The sequence below is a fragment of the Hordeum vulgare genome, chromosome 4H, assembly GCF_904849725.1.
Source record: "Hordeum vulgare subsp. vulgare chromosome 4H, MorexV3_pseudomolecules_assembly, whole genome shotgun sequence".
NCBI classification, from domain to species: domain Eukaryota; kingdom Viridiplantae; phylum Streptophyta; class Magnoliopsida; order Poales; family Poaceae; genus Hordeum; species Hordeum vulgare.
This window is the reverse complement of record NC_058521.1, coordinates 606,440,635-606,462,039: the sequence shown is the minus strand read 5'-3', so window position 1 is coordinate 606,462,039 and position 21,405 is coordinate 606,440,635. Positions and strand designations below refer to the sequence as shown.

Here is a 21,405-nt window from a genome sequence, read left to right as displayed (position 1 = left end):
GGTGTTGTGGCTGAAAAAGTATAACTTGGTCGTAGGTATTAAATTCATATCATGTAATGGGTCTATCGTAATTGGGCTTGTCATGTACACCTTCTGTTCTTAAATATAAGATATTTTGGCAGTTCAACTTTAATGTAATTGTGCATGTTATGAGCCTATCATAATTTCGCTTGCTATGTACACACTATGTCCCTGAATTCAAGTTCAAATTCCAAAACATCTTATATTTAGGAACAAAGATAGTACTTTGCTCGTTGATGTCTTTGGCCTCTTGTCTTACATCAGCTTTAATAAAATTGCGTGATGCAAAGGCCGGGGTTCAACCTCCTTTTTGAAAGAAAGAGAAAAGCCGGAGTGCATGAGTATGAAAGGCTGGACTCTGTGCTCACGTGTGTGGACACTTTTATTTAAATCAAAAATCTGATAAATAAAATGTTAAAAATACCACATGGTTTATTGTATCTAATTACTCCCTCCGTCTCAAAATTCTTGTCTTCGGTTTGTCTAGAAATAGATGTATCTAAATACTAAAATATGACTAGATACATTCATATCTTAACAAATCTAAGACAAGAATTTTGAAACGGGGGGAGTATTATTTTAGTTGTAAAATATTTACTGAATATAGCTAGCATAATACAATGGAAATTTACATGCATGATTATATGTTCAGATGAGTCAAATAGGCATGTACTCCCTCCATTCCTAAATATAAGACCTTTTAGAGATTACACTATAGACTAGATACGGAGCAAAATGAGTGAATCTACATCCTAAAATATGACTACATACATCCGTATGTAGTTCATAGTGGAATCTCTAAGGGTGTGTTTGGTTCGGGAACGAAGTGGAACGGAATGTCATGGTTCCATTCTAGTGGAATGGGTCGGTTCCGTCCTTGTGTTTGGTAGTAGCGACTTAAAAGAACGGGATGGTTACATTTTGACGTTTGGTTGGAGGGATGGAATGGAATGGATTTGTCCATCTTCCTCTGCTGCATCTCGTCATCGCCATCACTGCACGCCATGGGAGAGTAGAGATGATGGGGACCGGCCGCTGCTGCCGGCGAGGAGAGGAGGGACCGACCGCTGCTGCCGGCGAGGAGAGGAGGGACCGGCCGGCGGGGAGAGGAGGGACCGGCCACTGCTGCCGGCGAGGAGAGGAGGGACCGGCCGCTGCTGCCGGCAAGGAGAGGAGGGACCGGCCGGCGGGGAGAGGAGGGACCGGCCGCTGCTGCCGGCAAGGAGAGGAGGGACCGGCCGCTGCTACCGGCGGAGAGATGAGGGACCGGCCGTCGGGGAGAGGAGGGACCGGCCGCTGCTGCCGGCGGGGAGAGGAGGGACCGGCCGTCGAGGAGAGGAGGGACCGGCCGCTGCTGCCGGCGGGGAGAGGAGGGACCGGCCGTCGGGGAGAGGAGGGACCGACGGGCGGGGGTGGTAGGAACCGGCCGCCGGTGGAGGAGGGACCGGCCGCTGCTGCCGGCGAGGAGAGGAGGGACCGGTCGCTGCTGCCGGCGAGGAGAGGACGGACCGGCCGCTGCTGCCGACGAGGAGAGGACGGACCGACCGTCAGGGAGAGGAGGGACCGACGGGCGGGGGTGGTAGGAACCGGCCGCCGGTGAGAGAGAGACGAGACGAGAGGGAGGGAGAGAGACGAGAGAAGGAGCAGTTCCGCGTGGTTCCTCCGATTTGGAGGAATGCGTTGGTTCCACATATCAGGAGAATATTCCCTTCCCAGGAATCAAGGCATTCCGGTTCTCCTCCTAACCAAACACTAGAATTCCACCCCATGACACGAACTGAACACACCCTAAAAGGTCTTATATTTAGGAACGGAGGGAGTAGGATGTATGATAATGGACATCATCTTTATAGTTATATATAGAATATCTGATAAAAATAAGTAGCATGTAGGATGTATGATACAATGGACATCATCTTTTTAGTTATATATAGAATATATGATAAAAATAGGTCCTCCCTCCGTTCCTAAACATATTCTTTTTAGAAGTTACACTAGAGAACCGGATACAAATGTTATATAGACATACTTTAGAGTTTAGATTGACTTATTTTACTTCGTACGTAGTCTTCTAATGAAATCTCTAAAAGAACTTATATTTAGGAACGGATGGAGTAGCATGTAGGATGGCAACTACTGACTAATTATAAACGCAAGCAAGCAACACAGTAATTATAAATGGATTCATTTTTTCAGGAACATGAAGTGTCACCTGTCAGTGTAGTGTCATCATTAGACGTCAATCTCATGGCCAGCCAGGCGAATGAAATAGACCTGCAGCAAGCGTTACTGATCACATTCATCTTCACCACAAGCGCCAAAGAACGCATTAGATTCTGAAAATGAGAGCAATGCCATCGACTTCTTTTTTACTCCCTCCGTCCCATACTAGTTGTCACTGATTTAGTATAACTTCAGTACAACTTCGCACTAAATCAGCCCCAACTAATATGGGACGAAGGTAGATAATAACAACTGTCATCTTATTGGCTTATTCATGTTTTGCTCGCGTCCTGATGTCCGTCTGAGCTTTCGACGTCTTTCCAGGATACATGAGGAATACAGTGGCAACAATGGCCAGAAAAGCATTGAACGAAAAATACAAACAAGCTCCCCTCCTCTCGCAAAAAAGAAATACTACAACACATTTCACCTTGCTGCCCAACTCGTATCACAAGTGAAGCACTTCAAAACTGCTTGCTGCATTCCTGTAAACCATGTGCTTGCCCTGAGAAGATCTCAAAAGCATGAACAGCCCCGGCTTGGGGTCACATTATCAGTATAGCTACTTCAGTGTCAGCTTCCAACTGTCTAGTGTTCCAAAAAAATGTCACTTCTTGAGCAACCTCAGTACATCGCCGATGAGATGCAGGGAGCCAGTAACCAGGACCTATAAACAAACATATCATCAGCGTCATGTGTGACGTATTAGCTTGCAAACATAACAAGGACAAGATACATGTCTTCCTGATTATGTACAAGAGACTATAAATATGTGCGGGGCATGTCGAAAGCGTAGAAAACTAAACATATTACGAGGCATTAATCGTGGTCTAGAAGCACAAAGCAGTGTAAAAACGCTAGCTAGTTATGGATGCTCTGTATAAAATTTAGAAAAGTAAGCCTGAGAAAAGCTTTCACCTGATAAGAAGTAGATGGATCCTCTACGGTATTTTTCCTTAGCCACTCAATTGCTAGTGGCAGTGATTCAAACACTAGGCTAGTCTCGCCAGAGTCTGTGCTGTTTGAACCTGCATCATTTACTCACAATTTAATATAGAGTATCATCTTCAGCTTAACCATGCATTGTTGCAATTAGAAAACCACGACAGAGTAGTAAAAGTGGTACAAATTGTTAGAACAGGGTTGAGCTATGCGTAGTTATCATAGAGGGGCTTCTTTGCTTAATTCCCTCACATGTATATGTACTGCTGACCTGTTGGCCCCGTAAAATAGAAGATCATTTCATAACACAGATGACTAAAGCTTGTAAGCAACCAAGTTCAGACGGACCTTTATTATCATCATGAAGTAATTTCTCCCACACTGCTTGAAGAGATAGCTGCCAAGACAAATCAATTTGCTCAGGCTCAGCAGGTGCTGATGCCTTAGAACCAAGCTTGTTGTATTGTGACTGATTTGGCACAAATAGGGCCAGATCAAAGTGGGCCCCTGATAAAAATGAGATAGCAATAAATATGTTCAGTTAACTGAAAACTGGAACAAGCAGCAGACTTGAAAGAGGGCTATGCAGTAAGCAATGCAGTAAGTTTCCTTTGAACTGAAGTTGTTAGTAAATTCAACCAATCCAAGAGAAGTGCAATATCATGCAAAAAAAATCATAAATGAGCGCACATGAGCATTTTCGACAGCAAGTGTTTCAACTTACCATTTTGAGTTGCAGTATCAACGAGATGTGGAAGCAATCTCATAGGATCTCTCACAGACATGCAGTTGAATAGAAGAATCTGCAATGTGTCCCAAAGAAGATACACGTATGAGGGAGAAGACCGAAATGATACATGCAAAAGCAAGTCCACTCAAACATGACAAAGCTAGACAGGCTGTGAGAAATACCCTCCGAGATTTGCTGCAAGTCTGAGACTGCTCCTTGGTAGCATGGGAAAACCACCTCGCACATATTTCCATACTTTCAGGGCTGTGTGCCCCATCCAAATAGAATACCAAAGAACTATCTCGGTCCTTCTCTTCTGAATTTACTTGTGAATCTGAAACAATTTGCGCTCGGCCTTGCAAAGAAGCACTTGAAAGTCCTCTAATGAACTGATCTGGTAAGGGATCCTGAATTCCATCATAGATGAACAAACTATGGAATTACGATACCATCTTTGTTTTTGGGAGAAGCAACATGAACCGACAAGACTTACGGTGCGGTTGAGTGGCATTCTGTCCATGTGTCCCTGCTTCTCAAGCCATGTACTAGCCAGTGCAACTGCAAGGCCAGCATTTACATATTGGTGTTCACCATGCAGTCCAAGATATTGATCTTTTAACTGATGTGGCTTCAAAGGATCAGCGACTTGGAGTGAAATCTTCAAAAAGCACAGTATCTTATTTCAAAAACTGTATTCTGGTGTATCTAGTAGTGTGGTTACAAAAAGCTCAAACAAGCAAGGGATAAACCGGAAAGGAGGTCAAAAATAGATAAGAAAAAACATACGCCCAATTCTGAAGCTCTTTGCCTGAGGGCAATCATTGCCTCTTCTGGCTGTGGAGCAGTATAAGCTTGAACTCCTTTCTGTAAATAACAATGTTAACGGTAATAGAAGATGCCACAAAGATAACATACAGGGCAAGAAATTTCTGTAGATAAAAAGTTTAATGTTACTACTTTCTGAACAAGAAACACAGAGTAAAATAAGGCAATAATATCACTGAGATGTTGTAGAATGACTTTTTGAGGAAAGTAGTAACAAGAAACCTTGAAAATTCCAGCCTTCTCCCCAGCAATTTCACCAAGCGTATTCCCTGCACATCAGCCAAACAACAAACATGGCAGCACTAAACTAATTTTCCCAATAAAGCGGGTACTTCAATTGTCAGTTCCATGACTAACCGAGAATTTCCATATGATCATATCCAAGAGAAGATATTCCACAGACTACAGGTGTCTTAACCTGCAGAGATTCAAATTCACACAACAGTTAATCCCTTTGACTTTTTTTGCAGTTCAAGATATAGTATACAATTTGATCAAGCTCAGAAGGGTTTGGAAGAAAAAGGAGCTAAACTTGAATCGATGAATACTGACAAGAAGCAAGAATAATCTATCATGTACTCCTTCCATAGAATCAAAGGATGCATGGCAACTTAGTGTTCAGATTAAGATGAACAAGGCCAGCAGGAGTTAAATGGCATAGTTAAGGATTCTTCTTTTGATTTCTACATGAAATGCACACATGACTGGAAAAGACCATGACATACCACATTAGTTGCATCAAACTTTCCTCCAAGACCAACCTCAAGAAGAGCAACATCTACCTGTTTGAGCCAAGGAAAAAAAACATGAGCAGGTGAATAAATGTTCTTCTAAAAATGCATGCGCGGAGCCTCTAATTTAGAAATCTCAGAATGAAATGTATGCAACAGTTGATTGTTAAGTAATGACTGAAAACAATGAAGTATGGAAAGAGTGGGAGTGTTTTCTGTTTATTCTACCTGCTCAGCAGAAAATATCTTGAATGCGAGCAAGGCCATGAACCTGAAATAGGGCGGCATGGGAATATCATCATCAGTCTTCTCCTGAAGAGTGAAGATACACCCATTTGTCCCATTATCCATCAGTTACATAATAAAAGCAGCATGAAAGGACAAGACAGCTATGTTTCATCACTCCTATGCACCTAGCATAGAGTTCCATCACATGAAAGACAACAAAATTGGACATGTACCTTCAGTTTATTCCAGCAGCTCCAGAAGTAGTTCAAAAACTTCTCTTCAGAAATATCCACCCTGGTAGCATCACAAATCAGCGGCCAGGTTAGTACATGCACAGTACCTCTAAGCATCTGGATAAGCTAAATTTAAATGAGGTTTACTATCAGGGATTCAGTGTTTCCCTGCAGTTTTCAGTAAGAAAAGAAATGGAGGAACAAATTACCCATCCAGCCGGAACCGCTCGCGGACATCCATCAAATGCGGTGAGGTGAAGAGGCCGGTACGGAAGCCACAAGATCGCAGGATTGACTCGGTGAACGTGCATGTCGAACCCTACACAAAACGGTTCATGGTGTTGTCACATAATACTACATCATAGTGAAGCCAAGGTCTTGATTAATCACGGCATGTGGCATTCAGCAACTTTCAGATACCAGGAGAGCTGTGTAACTGGTTACACTGCACCACAGTAGCACGAAACTATTGATTTGGTCAAAATTCAATGTTGCACGTTAGTAATATAACTACTCCCTCTGTAAACTAATATAAGAGCATTTAGATAACTAAAGTAGTGTTCTAAATGCTCTTATATCAGTACTGGTTGCTTAGATTTCAGCGCCAACTTAGAATGCCCCAATGATCACTGATGAAGTTTCTGAATCACAGTGGAAATGAGCCTGACACTCTAATTGGAGGTTGGAGGGAGTTGCATGTCATGAGGTGATTTACCTTCCCTTTGGTGCCGGCGACATGTATGACCTTCATCCTCGCGATGGGCTCCTCCAGCTCGAGAATCTGAAGAAGCAAACCCACCCGGATCAGACAAGCAAATCCGCGCGATGCGCACGAGGAAGAGGGAGGGGGGGAGGGGAGGGACCTGGAGGTAGCGGTGCATGAGGTCCCACTGGTTGCCGCGGTTGCCGGTGTGCGCCCGCACCTTCTGCGTGATGAGCGAGGATAGCCGGCCCAGAACCTCCTCGTACTCCCCCTCCGCCGCGGCACCTGCATCCCCAATCCCCATCCCGGCGCACGCACGTCAGTACAGTACCCAGCCCAGCCCAACGGGCACCAACACCAACAGCGCCACTCCACGAATCTAGCAGGTACGATCGAGTGGCGCTGCTCTGACCTGCGTGCCGCGTGGCGGTGGAGGAGGACTTCATGGCGCGGGGGAGGAGGAGGCGGACGCGGGAGGAGGAGAAGGAGGATAGCGGCGAGGAGAGAGGGAGCAGGCGGCGGCGGAGGGTGGCGGCGGCGGCGAGAGGGGGGTGAGGCATGGGCGGCGCGCGGCCGCGGGTGATGCGTGCAGTTGTAGTGGGGGCGAGGGTGGGGTAGGTGGGGGTGGTGGTGGTGCCACCGTGACCGTGACCGTGACCGTGGTGGGCGCCGCAACGCTGCTGCATCGCTGGTCGTCAGTCAGAGAGAGAGAGAGAGAGAGAGAGAGAGTTCGCGTGGACTCCACCAACTCGGCTCGGCTGACGAGCGGGCCCCGGTTTTTTCAACCTAATGTCGTTCAAGCATTGTTTTCTTGTCCCCGAAAGCCCGCTTTCGACACGACAAGGCGTATGCGAGGAGTACGCTTTCAAAACTGTAGGTGCTAGGGTAAGGGAGGAGAAGGAGGGCAAGCACTCGGATGCTACGACAAGAGGATCCATGGAAAACAGAAGCGTAAGCGTAAGCCAAGCACAAGGCCCAAACTTAAAGCAATGCGCGCCTTCTTTATTCACAAGACAATGAAAACACATATGCACAACCCATGCCATCTAAATTTGTCTTGAGAAGAGGAAGAGGAGCATATATGAGAGGAGGAGGAATCGATCCTCACCTGCCGGCTCCAAGGAGGAGGAGGATCGCCACATGCCCATAGCCGTCACTCGACTCACATAAAAAGAGCTTCATCGTCGCAACATCCTCTCCTTTTCCATCCCTTCTAAACCCTAATCAAACAACCAGTTTCGGCACCGACCTTTATACATCCATTTCCCGCCTTCCGCTTTCACTATTTCAGTTTCTGTACCGACAAATTCCTCATGACACTGTGCCAAGGGCGGCATCATGTAACCATGTAATAACTTCCAGCATCAATCCAAATCCAGAGCGTCGTTTACTGTTGTTATTCGATTTGATTTTTGGAGAGATTTCAGAAGTACAGATAACATGTCTAGACACATGTCAATCGAGGGAAGTAATCACAAGATGATGACGATGATGATGTGCAATGGAATAAGTGTCATCAGCCGTACAAACCAGGGATGATACGGTCTACTTGATTATATCATGGTCATAGTTCAACACATATTAACTAGCAGTAAGCTTCACAAGAGATAATCCATTGCAATGACACAGCCTCCAACGAACCATCAAGTCTCATGTTTACACCTAACAACAGCAATACATCATCATCATACATAGAGAAAATCGGTTCGCAGAAACCAACAAACTAAACTAGAGGCACATCACAAAGCTCACAAGCATGGCCGCCGCAGCAGTTTGTTTCACTTCGCTAGTAAAGACAGCAACTTCCTTCCTCAACCACACAGTGGATCGGCTCACATCATCTACCTCCTCACGGGAGGCGCGCCACCCCGTCCTCCTCCAACAGGGGGACCACCACCACGTCCACCAGCAGCCTGCATCAATTTTTTGCCAAGTTTAAATGTTAGTGACTATACATACGCTGTTGCTGTTGAATAATGTGTGGGTTTGCCAAACATAAAGTCCATCCAGAGATTAATAACAAGCCAAACAAGAAAATATAGCTATTTGTTCATTCTCATATTTTACTGCATACTCCCTCCGTTCCTAAATATAAGACCTTTTAGAGATTGTACTATAAACTACATACGGATGTACATAGACATATTTTAGAGTATAGATTCACTCATTTTGCTCCGTATGTAGTCTTTTAGTGAAATACCTAAAAGGTCTTATATTTTGAAACGGAGGGAGTAGATAATATATGCTAGCTAGATGATGATTGTAAGTTTAGTATCAGTCAAGTATTTTGAACCACTGATATTTCCAATTCCCTAAATCAAATCTTGGTTAAACTGCTGGCGTTTTTCAGAGATAAGAATTCCAAGTTCCCCAGTTCCAGCACTGGATAAAATGTAAATGGGAACAACAAGACAGGGAAATTGGAACATAGGCTCTCAGTTTTGCTTTTCTTCGTACTACAACTCTGCATCTATAAGGTAACAGGGTATTGCTACCCAACCCACCTAGACAACAAAGTAAGGAAACTTGCTAGGGCAGGATTAGACATTAAATGAACATTAGATATGGAAGTTTGTTGGCCGTTAAAATGACAGGCTGCAATGCTCAATGTTCACAGCATGTAGAGGACTCGCACGCAACTCCTCCACTAGCCTAATGATGATGACATTAACTCCAAATTAGACTGTGCACTAGTTGGGAACTCCCACTGTTTTGAATTATAAGATGTTCTAACTTTTTCTGAATCGGATGTATATATATTTCAGTCCATATGTAGTCCCTATTGGAATATCCAAAACGTCTTACAATTCAGAACACGAGTGATGACAGTTATATAAAAGATCTAATACTTCATCAGCCTATACTTCCAGACACACAGCCCAATGGGATACTATCCTCAAAGGAATTAAAAACTGAGTGCATGACACTAACGGATAGTTCATATTTCTTTTTCAGATTTAGTACATAATCATAGCTACTGAATTTTTCATAGCATCACACAATGTTCTCCAGAGAGAAGATTCCTAGTTCCCTAGTTCCAAACTGGGATGAACTGTAAGCACCCCCACAGTGTTCTCCACAGAGCGATTTCAAGTTCGCTAGTTCCAACCATGGATAACACACTACAGGAAATAATATAGGGTAATGCTGAACATGGGCTCAGTTTTGGATACTATGGATCCACATCTAAGAAAAAAGAAGCATTACACGGTATAGCTACCCACCTATAGACAACAAGACATCAACATAAATAGCTAGGGGAAGATTCGGCATCAACTGAACATGAAAGATGGAAGCCTGTCGGCCTTCAAAGTAACATTGACTATGAGGTGCACTGTTCACAGCAAGAAGAACTTGCTATCATGTCAAGTGAAAGACTTGTTAGCAGCTCCCAATCTGGCAATGTGGGGGCAGGATTGACAGTAGAAAATTAAGAAGACTAGCCCTAGTTCCTGGTCTCGTGTGTATGACATTTATGTCAACATCGTAGGCTATGTATTTTTCGAAGAGGAAAGAGAAAGACAGGGTCTAACCAGAAACATCGATAACAACCATATCGCTCTGAAAGAAAATGTTCTTTCAACAATAGACCAACTATCAGCAGCCCCACGTGCTTAGGAACCCCAAGACTATTTTAATCACCTATCAGCAGTTCCGAGCGCAAATGTTCAAAACAGGAAGAAATTATAATCATCTGTGAATTAGCCTAATGATGATGCCTGAGGAATGAGGATTGGTAACAAGAAAACTAGCTCCAAATTAGATTATGCACTACGTAGATAACAATTACATTTAAAATTTAAAGCCTGTATAATTCCAGACTCACAGCCTAAAAAGATACTGTCGTAAAAAAGAACTAAAACATGATGCCTGAAATAATGATTACAATTTCCTTTTCATATTTCCTTTTCAGTTTTTCGTGCATAAACAGTTTCTAGTTTTATGATGATTACAGTTATAGAATCAGTGTGAACAGCACATGGCATTAAGCCAAGTATCTTAGCTAGTTATAAATCCTAGATACTTAAATTTTGATAACATGTGTCCACAATGTTTCCGTGGTTCCAAACTTAAAATAAACTGCTACAGCATTCCACATTATATTTCAGAGAGCAGAATTCAGGTTCCCTAGTTGTAACCATGGATAAAGTCACAGGAAACAATGAAAACATAGGGTATAATGTTGAACACGGGCTCACAGTTTTGTCTTTTCATAGTACAAATCCACGTGTAAGAAAACAAAAAACATACTCCCTCCGTCCGGAAATACTTGTCATAAGAATGGATGTATCTAGATGCATTTTAGTTCTAGATACATCCATTTTTATTCATTTTTGTGACATGTAATTCCTGATGGAGGGAGTAATAGGGTATCACCGTCCACTCACCTAGACAAAAAGAAAAAAAATACAAGTAGCTAGGAGAAGATTTGATGTTGTTGGCGTTTTAAATAGCACCCACCTATTACAAGTAGAAAACTAAGAACACCAACCCCTAGTAGCAGGTTGCATGGGCATGAACATGCTACAATTTGGTCAACTATCTGTCCAAAACACAGTATGTATCACAGGAACCCCAAGACAATTAATTGCAGATATCAGTCCCTCCTAATTCATGTTTGGGTGCTGTATGGGGTCAACTGCAAAGTGTAAATTAATCGCTGAGAAAGCTGCTTACCCGGGCACGCATGGCAACAGCGCGGCCGCGCCCGACGCCGATGGCCGACCCCTTGCCCTGAGGGAAATAGAGTGGAGCAGTCAGTAAGCAGCAATATACGAGTATGAATTAACGCTAAAAAAACAAACAAATAAACTGAAAGAAGAGGATAGAGTGGGAGAGACGCACCCTTATCCTGGCCTCTAGGCGCTTGAACATGGGGGCGTTCTTGAGCATGTCGGGGATGATCATGAACCTGACCCTGCTGCCCCTGATGAAGACGTGCTCCAGCTGCGACACCTTGCCGTCCTATTAATATTAAAACAGATTTAGATTCGTTTTGTTCGTTAACATCCACGAGATGGAGAGGAGGGGGAGACGGGGGGATGAAGAGAGGGATTGGTACCTTTGCTGTGAATGTGATGTTCTCGATCTGGCAGTTCCAGTTGTCCTCGCACTCGATCATGGAGCCCCGGTAGACCTCGCCGGTCTTGAGCTCCACCGTCACCACGTGCCCCGCCGCCTCGTGCAGCAGCTTCACCGGGATCCCCAGGCTGCGGCTCATCTTCCTTCCGCCGCCCGAAACCCTAGCTAGCGAGGTCTGTCTGAAGCCGCCGCCGAAGAGGAATAGAAGAAGAGGGAGGACGAGGCGGCGGCGAGGGTTTCCTTCTCCTCCTCTCCCCCGTCCGTCCGCTTTGGGTTCTTCTTATTTCAGGCCCAGACTCACCGGCCGACATAAGGCCGGCCCAGACTCAAAACTTTTTCCACGACATCTGTCTGGCCCTTCTACTCCTTCTGAGCCAGCCCATGTGGGCCCCCTGTTTCTTTTTTCTGGAGATTTCGGGAGAAGCTCTTGACTTTCCAAAAAAAAGGATCTGCGAATTCCTTGAATCCAAAAAAACGTTTGCGATTTCGAAAGAACAGACACTTCATGATTCTAATGAACAGTTTTATTATTATATGACGAACTTTTCAAGGGCATTGTTTAATACTCCCTCTGCTCATAAATACTTGTTCTTGAGCAGAACTAGGCTAGTTTTCTTCAAAAAACAAGTATTATGGTACAGAGTGAGTAATTATGAATATTTCTAGTATTTGATAGACAAATTTGGGATTTGATGAACATTTTTTTAACCTGTTGAACAAACTTTGCATTCCAGAATATCTAATTGTTGAGCTTTATATATTTATTGCTTGCTCGTATTACTTTAACCATGGCAAACTTTTTTGTTTAGACCAGAGCATTGAACACAGATGCATTAGAACGAGCTCTAAATACTGCAGCTATATATGACTCATTGAGCTCCTTATTCTCATAATAATAAATATATAAAAACTCTCACCTATAAACATGACAATAATTAAAACCAGCAAGCAATACACATCAGTAATGCTGAAATGATGATGGAGAAAGTTAAAAGATGCCATGATTTATAGTTGTATCTTCTTCCCTAGCAATAGGAGGCAGCAACAACATCAACAAGTAATTTTACGCCATAAAAATCAACAAGCATCAAGGCAATAGGATCAACAAGCAATTTTATCCAACAAACAACATCCTTAGCAAGGACTTTATCCAACTACTACATCAATACAGTACACGTACACTATCTATATGAACAGATCAACGATGCATCAAGTCATGAGCAATACTTAACGGCGATACTTTAAGTATACCCGTATCGCAAAAAAAAATATTTTATTTTTAAATTGGAAAATGCGATACTTGGGAGGCGTATCCGACGTATCGGAGTATCGATGAAGTACTGAACGGCGATACACACATTTCTAAAGTATCGGTGCTTGGTAGATATGAGCGATGTGGGGTGTCGTCTATGAACTATGCTGAAGTGGACCGTAAGACAAATTAAAGAGTGTAGCTAGATATATATGAGTATATATGACTCATCATCGGTTACGTTGTTGTTAGGTCGATCGTCGCTGCAGGAGCAATGGAGCACTTGCCGTCGTTGCCGGCAAGCAAGCGGTATTTGTCCTTGCGGTTGAACATGGTGCAGCCGTAACCGAGCGCATCCCCCATCTTCCTCTGCACGAGGTTGGCGACGTCGGCGCTCGTCACCTTCCTCTCCCTGACCGCCGACGTGCTCACCCGCTCCAGAAACTGCACCGTGTAGCACATCCTCGGATTCACCATGTAGTAGAGCGAGTCCAGGAATTTGAGCCCCCCCGCAGTGGTAGCGTAGAACATGCCCGTCTCGGTGGCGAGGCCCACGGGTACCACGTCGTCACTGAGCTCCGCGAACAGTGGACTGAACCGGAGCAGGTACGGCTCCCGGCAGGTGGTGCCCTCCGGGGAGACGACGAGGAGGTCGCCGCTGTCGAGGAGTCGGCCCATGATGCATGCGTCCACGTCGCGGTCTCGTGCCAGCCGCACGGTGCGCCCGATCGGCGACAGGAGGTCCGAGAAGCGACTCAGGCTATACGACACGGCGCGCACCGGCCGGTCAAGTGCCACCGATATGTACACCGGGTCGATGAGCGTGCGGTGGTTGCACACGTACAGCTGCCCGCGCCGACGTCCTCGCTCGCCGTCGCCGCCCAGCAGCAGCGTCGGCCGGTCGCCGGCCTTGACCTTGAGGCGCCACGACATGCCACTGGCTGCCCGGATCGGCGTGGAATATCGATACGGCACGGTGAGCGCGACGGCCAGGCGGGCGGCGCCAAGGGCAACGCCGAATGGCAACCACGTGAACATGGCGATCGTGCTGCCGGCCGTCGGCCGGAATGCGAGGCGGCCGTCGTGGAACACCAACGCCTTGGGGTACCTGCTCCTCGGCAACGCTTGCCACGTGGCTTTCTCGTCTTTTGTCACGAGGTACACGTTCTAGTCGTACCGACAGAAAAGAGTAGATGTGTTAGGTTGCACATAGTGACGACAGGGACAGAGCGAGGATGAACGTATCACGTAGCGAGTTTCTTTCATGAAAGGGAAATCTTTCATGTTTAAGAAATTTTGGCTGAAATAACTACTACTCCCTCCGTTCCTAAATATAAAACCTTTTAAAGATTCCACTATATACTACTCCCTCCGTTCCATAATATAAGTCTTTTTTAGAGATTTTTTAGAGATTTCACTACATACGGATGTATATAGACATACTTTAGAGTGTAGATTCACTCATTTTGCTCTGTATGTAGTCCTTTAGTAAAATCGCTTAAAAGACTTATATTTAGGAACGGAAGGAGTACATACGAATGTATGTAGTCATATTTTAGAGTGCAGGTTCATTTATTTTACTCCGTATGTAGTCCATAGTTAAATCTCTAAAATGTCTTATATTTCAAAACAGAGGGAGTAACATTCAAGAAGAATCAATTCATTGAGGAGGGTCTAGCCCGCGTCGTCCCTCCTTAGATCCATCCTTTAGTGATGGAGGGAGCGAGTTTGCTCACAAAAGGGGCAAAGGTTTTCATGTTTTAGATTTTTTTTTGCTGAAATAACTACTGTCATTCAAGAAGAATCAATTCATTGAGGAGGGTCTAGCCCACGTCATCCCCCTAGATCCGTCCCTGAGTGATGGTAATTAAAGAATAGAAAGGGTTAAAGTTATTTATGTAGATACTGTATTATTAAAAATGCTAAATTACATGTATATAAAAAATGTCAATAAATAAAGTTATCTTCTATTCTTAAATAGCTAGAACTCATTATCTAATTTTTCTCTCCATGCAACAATGTCACATCATCAAGTCATGCATGTAGTCATAAATTACTTCTTTCATTAATCTTTTCATGCAAAACAGACCCTCATGCATGAAATTTTTTTCTAGGTAATTAAGCAAGATATTTTTATAATGGTTTTTGCGTTAACATTTGTTTTCTAACATTTATTTATATATTTTTAATAAGTTTTCCGCAGCAACGCGCGGGGCATCGTCTAGTTTGCAAAACAACCTGTGGTTGGATGGTTAGAGGAACAGTGATATCCCCAACCTACCAGAGTTTAAATCCTCGTCCGTAATGTGTTTAAAAAAGTATATGCACGATACTCCCCACGCCTTACTACTCTTTCTGTTTTTTTATATTGCATATAAAAAATATGGTCAAGTCAAGCTAAACAAAGTTTGACTAAATTTATATAAAAAATTATTAACATCCACGATGCTACAATTATATAGTATGAAGGTTAATTTGATGATGCATCTAATACCATTGATTTCATATAGTAAATATTGATATTTCTTTCTATAAAGTTAGTCAATTTTTAATAAATTAAAGTTATACTTTGAACAAATTTTATATGCAAACTAAAAAGAAACGAAGGAAGTACAAGTTTGACATGCATAATAAATCCGTATTCCCAAAAAAAAGAGAGGGCGATAATAAAACAAAATAAAAAACATGCATTTAACTTTGATGTACTGTTCGTTCATTTCAGTCCATATATAGTTTCTTTTTGTGGGGTCAATCCATATATAGTTCATATAGGAATATCGAAAAGATTTTATGATAGTGAATACAGTATTGATCATTTTTTTGGGTTAAATATAGTAATTTATTTTTTTGTGATGTGTGTGAGCCTAAGAGAGTAGTATCAAGGTCCCATGCAACTTAGGGCGTGTTCGGAGACTCTTCGTTCCGCACCGGAGCGGAACGGCTTTCAGTGCTAATTCGTGGAGCCGTTAACTAGCCGCTCCGCTGCCGAACAGGCACTTAATGTACGGGATACCTGCGTGAGTGCATCATTATGGCCGTGGTTATATGTATAGTAAGTTGCCTTAAAAATAGACCTTCATTAAATTAAATTTTTGAGCCGTTGAGTTATAAAATCGGACGGTCAGCTTCTTCTTTCTCCTGGCTCCTTTCTTCCCTTCTTCCTCTCCTCTAGCCACTCACCCCCAGCTCTTGTCCATGCATGCCTCTCCTACGGCAAGGAGCCTGTGACAGCGCGTCTCGTTTAGCACCCATCACTGCCTCAAGGTGCATTCTCCAAAATACTTGACAGAAGCCTCGTTCCGGGATCGCATTCGCAAGGTGCAAATAAAATAAAACACGTAGCTAGCTGTGGAGTTATTAGAGGTTATACTATATATATAGGAGTATATATGTTACGTAGCACTATATACCTTGCAACAGCGCGAGAGAGGATGCTGGAGAAACTCGAGCGAGCCAGAGAATCCCACAGCATCATTACCCTCCAGCATGATTTTCTCCTCCAACATCACCTTGTCTTCCTCCTCCATTAGACCGGTGTAGAACCCCCAGAGAACCTTCATCTCCTTCCCGACGACCGACTCCGCGCCGAGGTACTCCCTGAGGAACCCCTCTACCATCAGCCTCGGCATCTTCCTCGCCACGCACACCCTCCGCCCGCCGCTCATCCTCATTGTCTCCAAGCCTTCCGCGGCCACGTCCTCCATGAGCCACTTGGGCAGCACGGCGCGGCCAGCGAGGAACGGGCCCGCGCGCAACCCGCAGAAGGCAGCCATAGCCATCATCCTCACGGCCGCGTCGCTGTCGCCGCCTATGCATAAGATGATTGGGTAGAGCAGGAGAAGCACGAGGCCCCGTATGTACCCTCCGGCCTCCAGCGCCACGAGCATGAAGTAGGGGAAGGGGGAGGACGACGACGGAAGGAGGAGCCCGTCGTCCACGTCAAGGACGAGGGTTCGCCCGGCGGCGAGCTTCTCTGCCATGGATTGATGGGAGGAGTTGCCGTGGTGGTGCAGCGAGGAAGGGTGCGGTGTCGATTCAGTCACAGCGGTGTCAGTGGCTCGGCTGGACGTCGGAGGCCTAATCCGGTGGAGGGCCAAGGAGAGCAGGGCGGAGAAGAGTCTCTGCTTCTTGTTCCTGGCCATGCTGGATCGATAGATGCGCTAGCTTGTCGTAGCAATTAACACATCAAGCTACATGCCTGCTCTTAGCATATATATAGGACAAAAATGCTACACCTACGAATTTGTACGAGAGCAGTCACTACTACTACTACTCCAAACTACTTAAAATAACGTTTTTAATGTGTTTGTTTCAACAGACAGATGCCGATGCCCAATGCAACGTCCCCACCTGCAGCAGGTCAGAGTATGCAGCGAACACGGACACATTAAATAAACAATGCGTGATGTCGTTTTGTTCCACACGCTGGGTCGAGTATGGCGCGTGTGCGATTTTTATGTCTCTATTGAAGCGTTCAAATCGAGTCCGCGCGATCAAACAAACAAAAATGCTACACCTACTTTGTATGAGGGCAGCCGCTACTACTCCAAACTACTTAAAATAACGATTTTAGCTTGTTGAAGGACGTTTGTTTCAACACGCACGCGCTGGCACGATGTCTAATCCAATGATTCCATCTGCAACAGGCCAAAGTTTGCAGCGTATGTGAATGGACACATCAAATAAACAGCGTGCGATGGCGTTTTGCTTCGGACGCTGGATCAAGTATGGCGTGCGTGCAATTTTTATGCGGATGCTGCAACGTTTACGTACCGCACGCCCCCGCGCTAAAACGAACCTTTTTACAGTGCCCCCCGTACCGCGCGCTAAAACGAACCTTTTTACGGTGCCCCCCGCACCGCGTGCTAAAACGAACCTTTTTACAGCCCCCCCACGTACCGCGCCCTGCTTGTATAGGGCGTCCCTGCGCGCTTAAAATGGTATTTTTGTGTGTGGGAGACAAAAAAAGATGCTCCAACAGAAGCTGTAAAATAGGGCGCGCATAAAAAACGTCAACGCCTGTAAATATTGGACGCGTTGGCTTACAGGCTGTAAATTTGGAGCATCGGATCACGCGCGCTTCTCAATTTACACCACGTGTTTTTTAAACGCGTATTTTTTGGTATCTGAAAAAGCAATGTTGGTCCACGTGTAATAAAAATGTTACAATGACGCGCTAAAACTTTTATTGCGTATGGAATTTTTGTGCGCCTATTTAAGATGCTCTAACTACGAAGAATACCACTACCGAAATAAAGTTCTATGCCAACGCCCCACAGCTGTCGGCATAGGGAGAAACCCGTCAGGATACCCTATGTGGACGGCTATTATCAGCATACACCCGTTGGCAAAGTGTATGACGACTTCTATACACAGACGGTTTTCCGTGCGTCATCAACATAGATCCATATATGCCAACGGCCCCGTCGGCATAAATTTAACCGTAGGCATATTAAGTTATCCCGGTAGTGTACTAGCGAGCGAGGCTACACCTTATACAACTGTTAAGGCTGCCAAGTATGTGGCAATGTAATTTAGATAAGAGAGAGGAGTTTGATGATTGAAGGAAAAAACGATGATAGACGTCCGCAATGGCGGAGCTAGCTACACACGTTTCACTGGGCAGGCCAAAATGAATTAGATTAAGGTCCTGTTTGAAACCACAATAAATTATAATAATCTGAATTATGAAGATAGATTATATAATCTGGTTTATAAAAATAATCCAGATGGGTATGTTTGGAGGCCAGATTATATAAACTGTAATTCAGGTTTTACATTGTACAATGACATGTCTGTCATGTATAAAATAAAGACGACGGCGGTGGCAGTAGGTAATTATCTTCAAGTTTACAAGGGTAATAGGTCATTAGTAATCCATAATCTGATTTTAGCTGGGGTAGAGTAGATTATGAATTTTTAATAATCTGGTCATCTAGTTTTTAAAATCTACAATATAAACTGTTCTATTTGAAAACATAATAGATTATAAAAACCAGATTATATAATCTGGATGGTTCCAAACAGGGCCTAAGAAACACGCCTGTAATTTTGCTCCGAGGACCCAACTTCAGCACCACTCTACACTAAATTCTTATTTGGCTGGGCAGGCCATAGCATAGTTTAGCCCAGCCGTAGCTCCACCACTCGACGTCCGTATCGAGGCAAAAACATGCTAATTTACCGTCTACGATTAATCAAATACAGTACAACAAGCTTAGCAAAAATAGTTAAACACCTATGCCATGAAGAATTTAGTTGCCAAGCTCTTTCATGCATTTAGCACCCATCTAAGCCCTATATATGCGCGTTGGGAGAGGCCTTGTGTGGTAGTTATCAACATGGTAATGGGTATCTGATACCCACAAACCATAGCGCGTTGAAATGTTATATATATATTGAAATATTAAAATCTATGTGTTGAAATGTTCTATATTTATGATGAAATAATGTATACATGTATTGAAATGTTTATGTGTCAAAATGTTGAAATATACACGGTATAACCCGCACCCGACCGGGTACGGGTATGGGAACATTTTGGAACCCGGGGTGCGGGTACCGTAGTTTTGGGTCACGTGTTTCAGGCATCGATAAAGAGCGCAGTGCAACAACGTGACAGTGCGGTGTGTGCGGACAGGTGGACGAAGCGTCTATTGCGCCGTATACGTGATCACTTTTTGAAAACATACTTAGATGCATAATATGCTCTATCCTTTCCGGTTTATATGGTTCATCTTAAATTTTTCAGATTTCCATTATATTAGGCTCACTTTGCTAGTCCAATGAGAGAAATGGTGATGCACTTATTGCCTCAAAGTTAAATAAATGAGGAAAATTTCATTGGAGAATTTTGTATCCACAAAACTCGTGTCATCCACTCATTATTTACCTTCGTCGATGAGATTTCAGATTTGAGCCCTGTAAAACGGAAAGGCGGGAGTATGTACTATCCCCTTTCCGGTTTATAAGAGCAACTCCAACAGGCCGACCCAAACGGACGACACTTTTGTTCGCTTTTTGTCCGTTTGGGTCAGCCCGACGGAAACCAACGTCCGCTTCCGCGTTTCGGTCGGCGCATGCGTCCAACGTTGGCCCGATGCATTTTGACGACCCAGGGAAATAATAATATGCAAACCATTTTCAAAAATATGCAAAACATCAATTAAACATTAAAGCCGGCCAAGCAGACTGACGAGAGTCCACACATCCCCATTACATTACTTAAACATTAAAAAAATCGCTGCCCTGCGCGCCCTCGTCGGCGGCGTCGGGGTCGGTGAGGTCGATCAATGTCGGCGCAGGACCGGCCCAGGGGAATGCCGTGTTCCAGACGATGTTCATGTCGGGGCCCGGCTGTGCCGGCGCGAGCAGTGCCGGTGGCGGCGATAGCGCAACACGGGCGCACTCCTCCTCCTCCCTCTCCAGCCGCATCTGTCGCTCACCGTCGGCGCGCTCCTCCGCCAGGTGCTACGCCCTCCAGTGTTGGAGGTAGGCGGCCTCCTGCTGCGGTGTCGCGCCCAACCAGATGGGCGGCGTGGAGACTATTGGAGAACGTCGCATGGGAAACAAAAAAATTCCTACGCACACGAAGACCTATCATGGTGATGTCCATCTACGAGAGGGGATTTCCGATCTACGTACTCTTGTAGATCGCACAACAGAAGCGTTAAGAAACGCGGTTGATGTAGTGAAACGTCCTCACGTCCCTCGATCCGCCCCGCGAACCGTCCCGCGATCCGTCCCACGATCTAGTGCCGAACGGACGGCACCTCTGCGTTCAGCACACGTACAGCTCGACGATGATCTCGGCCTTCTTGATCCAGCAAGAGAGACAGAGAGGTAGATGAGTTCTCCGGCAGCGTGACGGCGCTCCGGAGGTTGGTGGTGATCTTATCTCGGCAGGGCTCCGCCCGAGCTCCGCAGAAACGCGATCTAGAGGAAAAACCGTGGAGATATGTGGTCGGGCTGCCGTGGCAAAGTTGTCTCAAATCAGCCCTAAAACCCCACTATATATAGGAGGGAGAGGGGGGACCTTGCCTTGAGGCTCAAGGAGCCCCAAGGGGGTCGGTCGAGCCAAGGGGGGGGGAGTCCTCCCCTTCCAAACCGAATCCAACAAGGTTTGGAAGGTGGAGTCCTTCCCCCTTTTCCCACCTCCTCTTTTTTTTTCTTTTTCTCTTTGATTTTCTTCCTATGGCGCATAGGGCCTTCTTGGGCTGTCCCACCAGCCCACCAAGGGCTGGTGCGCCACCCCCAAGGCCTATGGGCTTCCCCTGGGTTGCCCCCCCCCGGTGAACACCCGGAACCCATTCGTCATTCCCGGTAGCTCCGAAAATCTTCCGGTAATCAAATGAGGTCATCCTATATATCAATCTTTGTTTCCGGACCATTCCGGAAACCCTCGTGACGTCCGTGATCTCATCCGGGACTCCGAA

At 45.0% G+C, this 21,405-nt stretch overlaps 3 protein-coding genes across 3 annotated transcripts; all 3 read right to left on the bottom strand.

Moving 5' to 3' along the window:
* Positions 1 to 2,364: 2,364 nt before the first annotated feature.
* Positions 2,365 to 7,386, bottom strand: LOC123450035 (folylpolyglutamate synthase-like). Its single transcript, XM_045127433.1, has 16 exons — positions 7,049 to 7,386; positions 6,797 to 6,921; positions 6,649 to 6,714; positions 6,143 to 6,252; positions 5,934 to 5,994; positions 5,701 to 5,784; positions 5,467 to 5,523; positions 5,099 to 5,159; positions 4,964 to 5,010; positions 4,703 to 4,780; positions 4,410 to 4,574; positions 4,099 to 4,323; positions 3,911 to 3,989; positions 3,535 to 3,693; positions 3,163 to 3,272; positions 2,365 to 2,911 (listed from the first exon to the last, which is right to left on the bottom strand). The coding sequence occupies exons 1-16, from the start codon at positions 7,320 to 7,322 to the stop codon at positions 2,852 to 2,854; spliced, it is 1,761 nt and encodes a 586-aa protein (XP_044983368.1). The 5' UTR covers positions 7,323 to 7,386; the 3' UTR covers positions 2,365 to 2,851.
* A 786-nt stretch (positions 7,387 to 8,172) lies between these two features.
* Positions 8,173 to 11,981, bottom strand: LOC123450034 (small nuclear ribonucleoprotein SmD3b-like). Its single transcript, XM_045127431.1, has 4 exons — positions 11,699 to 11,981; positions 11,482 to 11,601; positions 11,314 to 11,370; positions 8,173 to 8,549 (listed from the first exon to the last, which is right to left on the bottom strand). The coding sequence occupies exons 1-4, from the start codon at positions 11,855 to 11,857 to the stop codon at positions 8,478 to 8,480; spliced, it is 408 nt and encodes a 135-aa protein (XP_044983366.1). The 5' UTR covers positions 11,858 to 11,981; the 3' UTR covers positions 8,173 to 8,477.
* A 992-nt stretch (positions 11,982 to 12,973) lies between these two features.
* On the bottom strand, positions 12,974 to 17,112 carry LOC123447568 (probable glycerol-3-phosphate acyltransferase 3). The gene is made up of 2 exons (XM_045124176.1): positions 16,381 to 17,112; positions 12,974 to 14,137 (listed from the first exon to the last, which is right to left on the bottom strand). The coding sequence occupies exons 1-2, from the start codon at positions 17,110 to 17,112 to the stop codon at positions 13,208 to 13,210; spliced, it is 1,662 nt and encodes a 553-aa protein (XP_044980111.1). The 3' UTR covers positions 12,974 to 13,207.
* Positions 17,113 to 21,405: the final 4,293 nt, after the last annotated feature.